Below are 14,102 nucleotides of genomic sequence, written 5' to 3'. Positions count from 1 at the left end.
ACGAATCTCAACATCAAACCGCCGAAATTTTTATGGAAAAAAGAAACCCTTGAGACTGATAATATTGTCCATTATTGAAGGAGTGTCCGTTGTTCAGAACAACGTTAACGTTTAAATTGTACCGGTGGAGATTTTCAGACTGTCCGTTGTAAAGTGGAATCCATTATTGGGAGGTGTCGAGAGTTAAGAGAAGTTTCACCGTAAACGTGCGTACAACATTTTAAACTAATGGAATCAGGAGGTGTCATTTTCCTATATTCAATGTTTTCGCTTTCATTACCCAATTTCTATTTCTTTTATCGATTTTGGATTGATATTCACTTAATTTTACATTCTATCATTATAAATTAATCTTTTCTCATACCTTGTGTGTTTTCGTTAAGTTGTCTTTTTGTATCGTGAGTTATCCAGTCGAGTTCAATGTGCTGCAATAAGGGCTACATTTTATTAGTGAAACGATGAGGAAATTCAAAAATTTCCAGTTTTTGCGAATTTATCTTCTAACTTATTATCACGTGACGTTGTCTAATGGACCCGTCCAAGTTATTTAACTTTACCTTCTCAATTTTCTATTGAGAAATACTGGATTTTCTTGCGACTATATAGTCTATAATGCATCGCTGTTTATTACAGTTTGCGTTTTATTTCATTAATTTTGAATTGAAGCGAGCAAGCAAATTGAGCAAATAACAGAATAAATTCTTCAATTCCTTACTTATTCGGCATATCCGGCCTATACTGCTTATTTTGATTGGTTGCATACCATCAATTACGTTCTGCTTATATCGCCTGTTTCGCATATATGTTACAAATTTCGCTTGCTGTACATTTTCTTTTTCTATATATCTAGTCGTTAGTACAGTATCTTCTTTTTATGGATTACGCATCTCACTTGAATAGAAAAATACGGTCTTCATCAATGGAAGGTTTCTGTACATTTAATATTGCCGCAGTAATATCACTTCGGATATCACAGGGAACACTAACATTTTTTAAGAGAGTTTCCAATGCGGAGTTGCTAAGTTAGTTTTAATATTACTTATATATCGTCTTTTTTTAAAGGATATTACGAATGATTTTCGCAACTAGCGTACCGAAATGCTTAGATTATCTGTACTTTACCTTACTTAATCGTTCTGTGACTGTTTTGATTTATGTAATTTATGGTATTTTAATTTTCTTTATTTTTTATTGTTACTTGTACTATTCTTTTTGCACTGTCACGGCCGTTCAAACGATGCGAGACGTGTTGAAGCCATTCTTTTCTTTCATTACGTTAATCAAACCGGAGAATTAAAAAAGACTGTGATTGCTATTTAAAAAAATTCCAGAAATAAGTTACTATCTGGTGAAGAACAAACAGTTTTTCTCTTTTTTTTTTTTAACTTTTGGTCGCAGGCAATTAGAGCATTTTTTAATTCTCTTTAATTTCTTGTTTCGAATATGCCTTACTCTTATTATTTATCTTGCCTAGTGTTCTACGATCTTTTTCTGTTATTTATTTTCTTTGTCTTATGTTAACTATCGCCTTTCTCTTGCTTTTGTGAATTTCGTTGTTTAGCTTTAACCTTTTTTTTATTGTATCGAGTCGCTCAACTGAGTTTTGTTTGTTTTGTTCATTGATAATAATAGAATTTGCTGTGGTATTTACATAGTGTTTTGTCTTATTAAGTTACATTATACTGTGTTATATCATACATCGTTTTCATACACATTAGATGCGTTATTGTGAAATATTTTATTGGTTGTTAAAATTTTAGTCTTTTATCGTTGTATCTTGAAATGTCATGTCAAAATATCGTCAGAAATTCTCATTATAAATTGCGCAAGGTTCAAATATACGGATTAATATCCACTGAAGGAAATAATTTGTCTGATTACTTAATCTATTGTTTAATAATCCCCTAAATCCCTCTTGTCTGCCATGAAGCAACGTTATCGCGTTAGCCGAATCGGCTCGTCATGAATTTTCTGAATTATCTATTTTTATTTTTTGTATCGTTAATGTATGCTGCATCTAGTTCCCCAAAAATCGAGCAGTTTTACTTTGTAGCAAATTCTATCGCTAGAAATTGCAGGTCAACAGTGATAACATTTACGACCTTTTTCAATAAAAATTTCAAAGCAACCGTCATCGGGGTAGTTAAGTTTTGTTCATTTAGCCAGATACAATAATTGTGAGTCGAACATTTTAACCGTTTTATTAAGAATCGCTTTTCAATAGAATGAAATATTATTACAATTCGATTCGTATTGATATATTGATGGTTAACACGCCTTCAAATGGACGTAGGATCAGTTACCGGCCGAGTACTAGTTGCAAGCTATTCACTATGGTAAGTATACTCTGTATTATCCACCACTTTTGGGGAGTTTGCACAGAAGGATACCAGTCGGTAATCGATCTGTAATTACCGTCCGGCGTGTCTCGAAAATTAATTTCTAAAACTCACACCTTCCCAGGCAGCGCTATCAAATGAGAGGGACACGTTAGTATAGTTGTATAGAGGTCAGTGTTAGCGGCGCGTCGTTTTGTTGATTCCGGGGTGTCCGAAGGTTATGTGTGTTGACGTTTTGCGCGAAAACTTGTTATATTTCCATCTATTTATGTGTTATTTTTATTCCGTTTATACGAAGGGTTAGCGTATAGTGATATGACAAAATGGTGTACTTACACTTTCCGTCGAATTTAACTGAAGAGGAATTAATGCTGCAGGCTAAATACAACAAACTCAAACGGAAGGTAATTTTTCCCTCGCTTTGCTAGTCCGTACGCAATACCTAATTTATATTCATGAAAACTTCACTTGCGACTTTTCGTTCTCACGGCTTAATATCAATTAGGTCTTAGACATCGAAGTTACTTAACCTAACTCTAAACTTACCGCTTTTGACGCGGTCCGTGTTTTCTTTTCCAACCTCAAAACTTACGTCAAGGAAGTCAGTTCTTGCAGTCTGTACCTATCTTAATTATATCATTCGCGAGTTGAATATATTTCTGGAAAACTATCTACCCAATGTATCTTTTACTTATGCGCGAAATTAGTTTTGACATCTTAATTCATATAATTATCTTAAACTCTAACCCTGTCTGCTTTCTTTATCAAGAAAAAAGCCTTGCAAGCTCTGAAGACACCTAAACCGGAGCCGGAGCGCATACCTCAGTTACCAAAGAGGCCTACAGAAGCCAGGGATGCTCGGGAAGTTGCTAAAAAATTAATCAAGTCAGGAATCATCCCTGCCATTACAAAGACGCAAAAGCGTCCGGAGCAGTCATTTAAGAGGCCGAGAGGGTTGGAAAGGAAACTTAATAGTACAGAAAAAACTATTTGTTCTTATCAACCATTTTCGGCGACGCAACCAGAGGAAGACGATACCGAGGCGTCGAGACCAAGAGTAAAAGACCTATATGATAGTTTTGTCAGTGCTCGAGACCACGAGGAAAGAGGGCTGCCTGACAAACAATTAGGTACGAGGACCGAAGCCAAACCTCGTGCTGGTAACACGATATTTGTTTGCGGACATAAAATATCAGAAGATTTTCTGAAGAAACACTTCCAAACGTTTGGACCGATTGTGAATATTTCTATGGAAACAGAGAAAAAGTAAGCAATACCATTTTTAATACGAATATTCACCTTAATTTAATGGATAGCATAAATATCTTGGATAATTTTGAAAGTGGTTACATTTCCAAGCTTAAAAGTTAAATTTTAAACTTTACGTACCTTTCTTTTTATAAAATTGACAAGTTTTAATGTGAATGCTTGTGGTCGGAAATCTGGATTCGATGCCATCATTTTTAGTTTTGTGTTTACATTTTTTGTAACTAATTTCTCAAGGGGTTCTAGATTTTTTAAGTAATAGGTATCTGGCAAATACAAATATATATTATGTTTTGAATTCTTATTATTTTAGCCGAGGATTCATAACCTTTGACAAAGCTGAGGTAGCGGAAAGAGCCATCAGTGAAATGGATGGCAGCATGGTATCGTCGATACAGCTGAAAGTGTCTTTAGCGCGAAGGCAGCCTGTGATAGATCCTATTAACGACACGACATCGAGTTCGATGTGGTCTTCAGTAGCAGCTAGCTACTCCCAAAAAAGTTCGCATAAGGACAGACGAGATTTAAAGGTTTACGATGAAGATCTCTTTGGATAAATGGACTAAGAAGCTTGATGGGAGTTGTAATAGGACTTTTATAATTGTGCGTTTTACCTGTGAAAATTGAGTGGAGCTGATACCTGGACTTGCGGTGTACAGGTACTCTAGAGACACGAAGGTAAATTTTTAAATAGCAAAGCTAAATATCGTCAAGTCTACTTGGATATTTACGGAAAAGGAGATTGTTAAGTTTGCCTAAAGTGTAAATAATTTACAGATTTATTAAAACGTAGGTAACCATCAACAATATAATTAATAAACAATAATAATTTGATAAATCAAACTATAGGGTTGCGTACAAATCCACTATCATCATTATATCAAAATAATAGTGCATTAATCTGTTTCGAGGGATACGTGTGGCGTATATATACGAAGCCGTTTTTGTCACATTTCAAATGTTCATGTGCTCTGATAGATTTCTTCATAAATTCGTGCACTGATGATCTCAGCCTCATTGCGGAGGGTTGAAGTAATCCCAATGATGATGATGCGTCACGGTTCTCGGTGACCCAAAACATAAAATGAGGAGGCCAGCTATCAATAGCAGCAGCGCGCATATTGCAAGTTCAATTTCCTTGATCTTTTCGCCACGGTCTTCAGTGCTTACTCTGGAGGCGACATAGCCAACGAAATGCCTCATTGCTCTGGTACCAGCCAATCTAAGAGCCCTCAGTAGCTGCTGGGTCATGTCCATTATACTCGGTTCAGACTCATACCTTGAGTCGATCGGGGATGCTAGGGAGAAGAAGTTTGCTGGAATTTGGGATGTTGGGAACGCCACGAACTGTGTGACTCCGGCAACCTGCTGCCTCAGAGAGACCTCCTCGTCTATGCTTTGAGTGTAAGACACAGTTGCGCGCTGCGGCTGTGCCTGGATTTCTGGTACTGGGCTAGGAACTGGATCGGGTGTGTCAGGTGTCACCGAGATCAACGGCGGTAGCGATTTCACTGGAGAAGCCGTCTGCCTCACAGCTTTTTTTCCGTCTATCGTCGGGGAGGACGACCTCGATCTCGGACACTTACGTTTTTCACATTTGCTCTCGTCTCTGAGAGAGGATTGGCCTTGAATCCGAATCTCTTCTTGGTCAGTGTTCAAGCTGGATACTGTATTAGGTTCGGAAATATTCGGCGGTGCGGAAGCCTTGGCCGGTTCAAGATTTTCGATAATCGGTGGTGACAGAGCTGATTCAACACTTGCAGTTTTTACTGTAGATACCGAGTCGCTGGTGCTTTCAACTTCGGGGACTTTTTCGGGAGTCTTATCATCGGGTTTTACCGCCATGATATCTACGGATGCGGGTGATTTGTTGAAAACCTTGGTGTCTTCTGTAACCTCCGTCTTTCTCTCGTCTCGCTGACTAACTTCCTGAACAGTTTCAGTTTTACTTATCGACTGATCCTCCTCAATGGGTTTAAGCGCTTCGAATAATGTTTTTTCATCATTAGTTTCAACCTGTTCATCAATTCTCTCACTCTCTTCCATGATTTCAGTTCCCTCATCGCTGTGGTCAGACTTCTTCAATGCCTCAATGAGTTCGTCGACTGCGGACAAAGGCTGGTCTTTTACCTTCTCGTCGATAGTCTGGACCCGCGAACTTTCAGGAGTCGGCTCGCGTCCCTGACGAGCCAAAGCGGCTTGTTCGAGGTGACTCCTGATCGCAATCAACTCCCTGAGTAGCGACGGATGGATTCCACTGTCCTCCGCGTTGGACGTATTCGAATTATTCGACATCTCCGAGGCGGAAATAACGATCGCATCTACTTCAGATGCCGATATTTTGTGGGCCTCAAGCTGACTTACATTCAGCCGTTCCACCTTAAGGTCTCCTACCTCCAGACTTGCGATCCTGATCCTGTCGTCGTGCTGAAGAAGGAGCGAACTCGCGGGTCTAGCCGGAGTAACCGGTCTGTCCGGTCGCTCCTCGGATCCGCGAGGATCCGGCGTTCCGGTCTCGGCCTCTTCAGACGGCTCGACGAACCTCTCGGAGTGAACTGACTGTGGCAATGGTGGCACAGCAGGTGAATTTCTCCCGAAAGTCGGTGTCGCGACACGCTCGGTGGAAACCAAGATCTGAGATCCAGCCCGCGACGGTGTCATAACGAGTCTCGCCCTGGTCACCTCTTCCTCTATCACCACGTCGTCGGGCAGCGGGTCTGTCTGGGTGGACGCGGCAACCTCGCCGAGGCCATTCGAGATTGTGCTGGCCTGATCCGGAGCATCGCGACGCGATCTGGGCGGTCTTGGCGGAGCGGGAAGTGGCCGGCCTTGAATCTTGTTGAGGACTTGACCGCTCTGCAGCTCGTTGCAGTCCGGGTCGTCGGAGTCGAGCTCTGTGTACGGCGTAACGTCCATCTGGTTCACCGACCTGTCCTCGGAGGGTGACCGCCGTCTCGCTGCTGGTCCCAAAGTGCTGTAGGCACGGGTGGGCCTCACTGGCACTGTTGGAATCGCCGTTGTCGGTGGGGTTCTTGGCGACGTTGCGAACTTTTCGCGACGTCTTCTCGGCGGCGGTGGTCTCGGGGGCTTTTCCCGTTTGTCGACAACAGCGTAACCCGGAAGATCACGCGAGTCCGTCTCCTGACCCGCTGCGTCCTCCTCGTCGAGGTAGCTCACCTCTGGTAGCGACTCAGCTCCTCTCGATGTTCTGTCGTCGTCTGCCACCGAGGTTCCCCGCGACCTTGACCTACGCTTTGGCGCGATCGGAGCTGGCTCTATGTACTCGTGATCCAGACGGTTCACCAAGGTCTGCAATTGTTCGCGGTTCAAGTTTTCGGGCTCGTTAGAAACCTGGAAAATTTAAATGTAAAGACGGTGCGTACAGGGTTGTTGTGAAAATGTGGCAAGATTGGAGAATAGAATATAATAGAAGTCCTATTAAAATATGGAAAGGTAGAGTATAGAAGACCAAAATATCGTAGTGTCAGAATTCTGACAGCTCTACGTTTTGGCCTTTCTATATTTTAATTTCCCACATTTTTACCACAACTATAGAATTTGCAAATGATGGGGCGAGATTCTTTTCTACCAACTTGATATGTTCGGACGTTTTATATCAATTCTTGCTTTATTTTGCTTTATCAACTACAATTTACTTGATCCAGAAAATTGGTGTAAAATTGAAAAATAATCTTTCTCTCACCTCAGGGGGATAGTCGATTCCCTCTGACCACTCGACGTCCCGACGATGTCCGTTGCAGATGGTGGTTGTTGGTCCGTGCCCGTTAAGGTACGGCCCGTTTCCATTGGCGCCGAAATTACGACGGCCGCGTTTCCGGCGCCTGGGTGCAACAGGAGGCGTGGGGGGCGTAGGAAGTGGCGGAAGAGCGTCAGATCCTAAATCCGAGCAGCTCCTGGCAACGGACCTGGACTTCCTGCGAGCCGGCTTGACGACCACGATATCATCCAGAGGTTCAGCGGCTCGGGGAACAGCTTCAGTCTGATACATGACGCGGTGTCGAGACCCGGAAACGCTCCCAGCTTTCTCTGGCAAATAGCTCTCGTATTCCTCGACCCTGACGGAGTCCTCGCTGCGTCGTCTGTCCCTCTTTGGACGGGCCGGTGGCGTTGCATTGTGCGATTCCGGGGGTGGCGTTTCGTCCCACCGTTTCTTCCTGAGGGACCGGGTTCGGACGGGACGCGTCGGCGGACGGAGGTCCAGTTCCTGATCTGCAAGGGCGTTTGGCGTCGGCCTGAATGCGTCACGGATTTCGCTAGCCAGAAACCGGCCCAGGTTCATGTCGTCCTGACTTATCCCCTTGGCGCGGAGGAAGAACTCGTCCGAGTCTATCTCTTCGAGGACACCGCGGCGTCGACGGTCACACGAACTTCCACTGGACTGCTGTTCCCGGTCCGACCTCATGCTCGAATCCTCCGGCGTCTGCTCCCGCTCCAAAACGTACTTCATCGGTGGATCAATCGGCATAAACCCACGGCCGTAACTGTCTCCCGGTACCATTTCCCCGGAGTATTCATCGTGCCCGTAAGGATCCCGTTCCCCGACCACCTCTTTCTCCGCTCGCTCCCCAGTCATCTCCTCGTCCGATTCGTGTTGCCACTTTTCCTTCGCCCCCCGCCTTCGCATCTCCTCATCCAAAGAGTCGCCACGCAGTCCACGAGGATAGAGCCTCGGGTCCGGAACCTCCTCGACGACGTGAGCTGCCAGCTCCTCTTCGGGACTAGGTAGCAAGCCGTGACCCAGCGGAAGTGCGACTATTATTCGTCGGTTCTCGATGTCCGCGGAGTCCTCCTCGTAGTCGACGTCCTCGTCCTCTTCTCGGTCCCGGTTGGCGCGTTCTTCGCGGGATTCTTCGTCCGCTATTTCGTCGGGAAGTGGAAGCGGCGGTGCCGGCGGCTCGATTGAACGGTCGTCGGATTCCTCCCAGGGCAGTCGCTCTCTGGATTCGGTCGCCTCGCGTCGAAAAGCGACTTGAGGTTCCTCTATCGAGGGATGGCGCCAGGGCTTCGAACGCTCAACCGCACTCTCCGGTTCATCGTCCGCGAATTTTAGGTCCGAGAATTTTTGCACCCACCTTGCGCCGATCGGCGCCTTCTTCTTGACCCGGGGAACGGTCGCGACTTCGGGCGATTGGCCGCGTGACGCTTTCGGCGATGACGTCGCGTACTCGCCCCGGTTCTTCGACTTCTTGTCGAAGAGTCTTGGATACGTTGAAAAGTCGAATATGTTGCGTTTTGCGCTGGAGTTTGATTCGCTCGAGTTCTGTCGCTCCTTCAGTGGCTTCCGGACGCGGCCCAGAGTTGGCAGGTTTATGTTTGGCCGTTTTATGTTGAACTTTGGCCGCTCGGGCATCGAGAATTTCGCCCGGTCTGGAAAGTTGAATTTCGGCCGTTCCGGCATCGAGAACTTTGGTCTGTCCGGTAGCGAGAACCGCGATTTTTCACTCTTCGGCTTCGCCACCTTCGGCTTTTCAACTTTTGTCGTTTTCGTCTTGTTATCTGTTTTTTGTCGTTCCGGCAACGAGAAACTCGGCCGCTGTATTCCTCGCAGACGGGAGCGCAGCTTTCCTGCCTGAGAACGCAACCGCTGGGGAAATCCCCGAGCGCCGCGACGGAGCGGAAGCTCCTCCAGGGCCGATGAATCCACCTGAAAGTAAAGCGGATTCTCATTTTTTGCCTTGCCTTATCTACCCTTCCCTGTTCAAGCATCTCCGTTTCACTCCGGAATTTCACAAAAACGCAATCCACCGCGTATTCCCGATTCTGTGATTTTTCACAAAAATCCCAGCAAATCCGACGAGTTTATTTATACATGTAATACAGAGGCGGCTTACTACAGGTATACAACTCGCGTTTATTAAGCAGTTCGTAAACCGCACACCGACGCAGTGTGGCTTTTGGTTGTGGGCGCGGCCTATTTTCCACACGAAATGCTAATATTACCTCCGTGGTTCTTGAATAAGTTAGGTAACAGAGAGCGGAGACGACGGAGTTCTCGAGTCGAGGGCGGATGGTAAGGCGAACGATGCTGCCGCGGGTAACGTTTTTTTACCTCGCCAAGTTTACAAGAGTTTCATTTAGGTCAGAGATTAGCCTTCCTGCAGTGCAAAATACATTATTCTTAATTTTTGCCAGGACATTATCTGCATTTAGAATACGCAATGTATAATTAAAGAGGAGACTTAAAAAAGGTCGAAAATTCCGTTCATTTATTTATATTTCTTCCCTTCAGAAAGTAGGTATGTATATCCCAAGGCCAATGTTGTCTAAACATGTTTTTTTTTCTTTTTTTTTTTTTCACGGCACCAACAGGGTTTTTTTTATTTCTCCTCTTCGATTAATCAGATGCGAAAATTCGTCCCACCGATCAGATTTTTCTCTCCTATCTTTGGAATTTGTTGCATTGGCACTATATAGCCAGATTAATTATTCTCGGCAGGTGTCAGCAACATGTAATTCGTATTGAAAATTTATCGATTGTTTACTGCGAATTTAACCCTCGCTCTTTGTTCTTTTCTATTTTAGATCTAGATACCGAATCGATTTGCGCATCGACGCGACTGCATTTCTAACAATAAGCCTGTTTGTTGAGATGATTTATTTTCATACTTGAACGTGTCGCGCGAGTCTTAAATCGACCGGGCACAGAGACAAACATTTGTTTGCGCTCGGTTCCGGACTGTTTTAGAATCCTTTGCGTCATAGCCTCGTTGAATCACGGCTACCTCAAGTCTTCGCTGTACAGATACGAAAAAAAAAAAGAAACAACTACACGCACACACATACCGATAACTAAACATTCGCTCGTGCGCAATTAGCGTTTAATTTCTTTTGGAAATTCGATAGTTTCAAGTGCGTTTGTACCAGTTCAAATTCAATTGTTCCGTGTTCGATAATTAATCGCTTCTACCTCGATATTACGGAAAATTAGGAACTTCAGAATCCGATGATTCGAACTTCTAATCATACAAATAGATACGAATTTGAATTCGATTATTTTGCATCCATATACGTGTATATACCGTACTTGGTATGTATATTCCTCGTGTTCGGATTTAAATTCTGATTTAAATTCATACCGTATCATTGGTCGTGAAACGGCAACGCTACGGGAAATAAATTACCGCCTATGATTTCATGTTATAATTACACGAGATTTTAGAGTCGGGAAATATTGCCGCGTAGTATATTCGCCGATAACAGCTGGGCAGAAACGCCAAACAACGCAACTTAAATTCGCCCGACTTATTAAGACTCAACGTCGTTTCAAGCCCACTTTACCAGGATTAAAGTCACAAAAGCTTCTCGTACAATTTCAAACTTTTTACAGAACTTTTAAATACTCAAACGAAACAGTGTGCGTTTTGCGATTGCGTTAACAATACAACCTTACACAAGACTCGGAGTATTCATGGAAATAAAAAAAAAAAAAACAACGAATGATATTATTCCACATCCATCTATGTTTCGGACCAAGTATTCCTCTAGTTCCGGATCTGAAGGTATATTAAAGAAATGTAATTAAACGCTTTGAAAATAATTGATATCGTATAATTTCAGTTATCGGAACTACATTTTTTGGCAAAAAATAAAAATTATTATTCAGGTGTATATATTTTGGTAAAGAGTTGGGATGCTCGACGATGCGAGTAAAAATTGTGCACCTCGCGCAGCCGTGATGAAAAAGTGCATTTCTCCCGTAATCGCGGTGCGAGAATGAGAGAGAAAGTACGTACCTATCAAGAGAATCGAGGAACGAGTGAGTGAGAAGTAAAATGAAGGTGCATAGTGGGTGCGCTACCTGACTCGTATTGATCTCAGCATCCGTTCTGGACTCGGTGCAGGGTGTTGCTGCGTTTAGGAAACGCTCCTCGAGACGATCCTGGAGCTGTTGGGGTGTCTCCTGGTCCTCGGACGTGTCGCCGTTGTCGCCGAGTTCTCGTGCCTGCATCGCGTTGTCCTCGATTTCGCCGTCGAGCGGCACGACGACGTCCCCGTCGAGGACCAGCTTGTTCGAGGTGTAAAGTCTTCGTTCCTGGGCGTCGATGCTCTCGTCGCTATCAGCGACGTGTACGACGTCCGTGTCGTTGATCCGCACCACCGGTGCAGTGGTTCCAGGTGTGCTGGCGTTGCTCCGGGCCATCACCAACGCCGGAGTCCCGATCGGCTCGTATTCGTGCTCGCTGAGGGCAGACGACATCTTGGTATATGCAGGAGGAGACCGGGCAGCACCCTCGGATCGTGATGGGGGTGAAAAGGGAGTACTCGAATCGAAACGAACGATTTCAAAATCGAAAGTACAATATATTTATAACGGGATGGATCGTGTCTTTACCGATACCAAAAGAGAACTTCGCGGGCAATTGGCCTGACGAAAAATGGTAAAAAGAAACACTAGCCTTCGGTTTATCTTCTCCCCGGCACAATTGAAGCTCCGTTTTCCACGGTTCACGGTTTCGGTCCCGATTAGTTGTTGTTGTTTTTTTTTTTTTTTTTCTTTTTTCGCTTTACAATCGAAATTTTTCCCTTTACACCTGCACCGCCCCGGTATAAGGTCCCTGGTGTTTTCTGGTTCGTTTTTTCATGGCTGTGCAGAATTGGCGCGTATAGAGGAGATTCGGAGGAAGGTGAGAGATGGAGATGCCTCGTCGCCGCTGGACGAGGTACTGCGAGCTGACCGATGATTCTATCTATAGCCAGCCGGGCGGACCCTAAATAGCTCGGACACTAAGCGAGAACGCGATGGCGATGGTGTCCCGCGATGACGAAATCGCGGTTCTCCAATCCGCGATTGAAATGACCGAGGATAGGATACGGCGAGATTCTCTCTTCTTACACACCATCCGCGCTTTATACCCCAATCAAAACAAAACGTCGTCGGATACTCACCATCTGGCTCCCTGGACCGTATGACCGGAAACCATCGGCGGTGGTGTCTGCATCGCTGTCCTCGAGGACGGTCGGCCTATCATCGCCTTCCGTTCAGGGAGCAAAGAATCGCTCTGGTAAAACTGACAGCCGCAACGCACTTCGCGGCCCAAACTCGAGGTCGACGAGGCCCTCGAGGCGCGGCCCTTCTCCCCACCGCGGTCAGCCATTTCCGATTCCGGGTATCGCGAACCCTGAACACCAAGCTCTTCACCGTCTCTTCGGCCAGGCCGATCTCAAGGCGTCACGCCATGGTGAGGAGCCGTTAACGCGGTCTGACCCCTGCAGTTTAACTGCAACTTTCGAACGGACCGGACCCGGTCAGTGTCGCGTCGCGGCGCGCACACCTCTGCAGGGTCGAACCTGATTACACCGGACTCACCCAAGAAACGCTCGGGGATCTCTCTTTCGGCGCCATTATTTATAGCCTTTTCTATTCTCTTCGGCGAGACTGATCTTGCTGGCAAAGAGTGGATTGACCGGACCATCAACCGGCGATGACCCTAACGAGTTACGCAACCTGCACCGGGTTCGAGGCCCCAGCGATCAGCGAAGGGTCCCTGCACCCGGGATTACGGATCGGCGAAAAAACCGACGTTTAGTTTTGCCCTACGCGGCCCACTCTTCCTACTGTCCCAGCTACATAAATAGGAATCGGTGTCCACCGAGCGACGCTGATGCACCGCTGACGTCACGCGGTGCCAAACAGCGTGGGCGTATGTCGAGGAAATCTATAGCTAATGTCAACCGAGCCAGTGTGCCTATTTCTCCCAAATTCTTATGTGTGTGTATCCAAACCGCCTGGTATCTTCTTTGCTATCATGTCGTGTTATACGAACGTTCGTTTATTTTAAGATGTACACAGACTGCCACTTCTTCTTCTTCTTCTTCAGTTACGAATGCGTCTGTTTAATAACGGACATACAAGTCCTGATTTAATACCGAAAACGTAAATAACGCGTGGCGAACCCGTGTCTGTGTTCGAAGGTACGATCCGCCGAATCTTTGTTTATTTATAAACGTGAATTTCGTGGGTATACCTACGCACGAGAGTGAACCGTTTTGTGTATTACAGTGTGTATACCTAATATTTCTCATGTTTTTTTTTTTTTTTGAACTCTTGTATATATGCATGTGTGTCTGTGTTTTATTTATTTATTTATTTATTCATTCATTCATTCATTTAGATTTTTCAACTTCCTCATATTTTGCTTTACTTTTCATGCATTTCCACCATCATCACATCCCTCCCGTCTATACACTTGCGCGCGTTACTTTTAAGCTTTTCTAAATAATTTACTACCTAGAGATGCAAAGACGAAGTTCGGCCAAAAACACAACGTCATAAATTATGTACAGAAAAACGGCCATCATCGGTGACGGGAGGCCGTTGTCAGTAATGAGGGTACCATGTACTGGACGATAACAAACCGTCGAAACTGTCCAACTGGTCAGTCTCTGCATATCGGTCAAATTTGACCGAAAAATTCAATTCAGGATGGGATCTGACGGTCGAGTTGACGAGGGTTTCTGTATGAAGGATGCGGACTG

At 45.0% G+C, this 14,102-nt stretch overlaps 2 protein-coding genes across 4 annotated transcripts; one reads left to right on the top strand and one right to left on the bottom strand.

Moving 5' to 3' along the window:
* Positions 1-2,492: 2,492 nt before the first annotated feature.
* Positions 2,493-4,670, top strand: LOC124298984 (negative elongation factor E). The gene is made up of 3 exons (XM_046751754.1): positions 2,493-2,743; positions 3,109-3,605; positions 3,919-4,670. Exons 1-3 carry the CDS (start codon positions 2,663-2,665, stop codon positions 4,160-4,162), a joined length of 822 nt encoding a protein of 273 aa, XP_046607710.1. The 5' UTR covers positions 2,493-2,662; the 3' UTR covers positions 4,163-4,670.
* LOC124298980 (titin) lies at positions 4,367-12,912 on the bottom strand. 3 transcript variants are annotated; one of them, XM_046751737.1, is made up of 4 exons: positions 12,513-12,912; positions 11,425-11,806; positions 7,309-9,270; positions 4,367-6,956 (listed from the first exon to the last, which is right to left on the bottom strand). In XM_046751737.1, the coding sequence occupies exons 1-4, from the start codon at positions 12,719-12,721 to the stop codon at positions 4,620-4,622; spliced, it is 4,890 nt and encodes a 1,629-aa protein (XP_046607693.1). In that variant the 5' UTR covers positions 12,722-12,912; the 3' UTR covers positions 4,367-4,619. The 3 variants fall into 3 exon arrangements, with proteins under 3 accessions (XP_046607693.1, XP_046607694.1, XP_046607695.1); XM_046751738.1 differs by lacking the exon at positions 12,513-12,912 and adding an exon at positions 12,023-12,311; XM_046751739.1 differs by lacking the exon at positions 11,425-11,806 and having other exon boundaries at positions 12,513-12,637.
* Between the last annotated feature and the right edge of the window lie 1,190 nt (positions 12,913-14,102).

The sequence above is a fragment of the Neodiprion virginianus genome, chromosome 2, assembly GCF_021901495.1.
Source record: "Neodiprion virginianus isolate iyNeoVirg1 chromosome 2, iyNeoVirg1.1, whole genome shotgun sequence".
Taxonomy (NCBI): domain Eukaryota; kingdom Metazoa; phylum Arthropoda; class Insecta; order Hymenoptera; family Diprionidae; genus Neodiprion; species Neodiprion virginianus.
Note: the sequence above shows the minus strand (reverse complement) of the source record. Positions and strands in the feature narration are given on the sequence as shown.

What these genes read in the sequence shown, in the direction of transcription:
- LOC124298980 (XM_046751737.1), bottom strand. Translation starts at nt 12,721, where the DNA reads ATGGCTGACCGCGGTGGGGAGAAGGGCCGCGCCTCGAGGGCCTCGTCG. An exon ending in ACGGTCCAGGGAGCCAGATG is followed by an intron (nt 11,807 to 12,512) that starts GTGAGTATCCGA and finishes GTCTGCCCTCAG; the next exon opens with CGAGCACGAATACGAGCCGA. An exon ending in CTGAGATCAATACGAGTCAG is followed by an intron (nt 9,271 to 11,424) that starts GTAGCGCACCCA and finishes CTTTACTTTCAG; the next exon opens with GTGGATTCATCGGCCCTGGA.
- LOC124298984 (XM_046751754.1), top strand. Translation starts at nt 2,663, where the DNA reads ATGGTGTACTTACACTTTCCGTCGAATTTAACTGAAGAGGAATTAATG. An exon ending in ACAACAAACTCAAACGGAAG is followed by an intron (nt 2,744 to 3,108) that starts GTAATTTTTCCC and finishes TTCTTTATCAAG; the next exon opens with AAAAAAGCCTTGCAAGCTCT. An exon ending in TCTATGGAAACAGAGAAAAA is followed by an intron (nt 3,606 to 3,918) that starts GTAAGCAATACC and finishes TTATTATTTTAG; the next exon opens with CCGAGGATTCATAACCTTTG.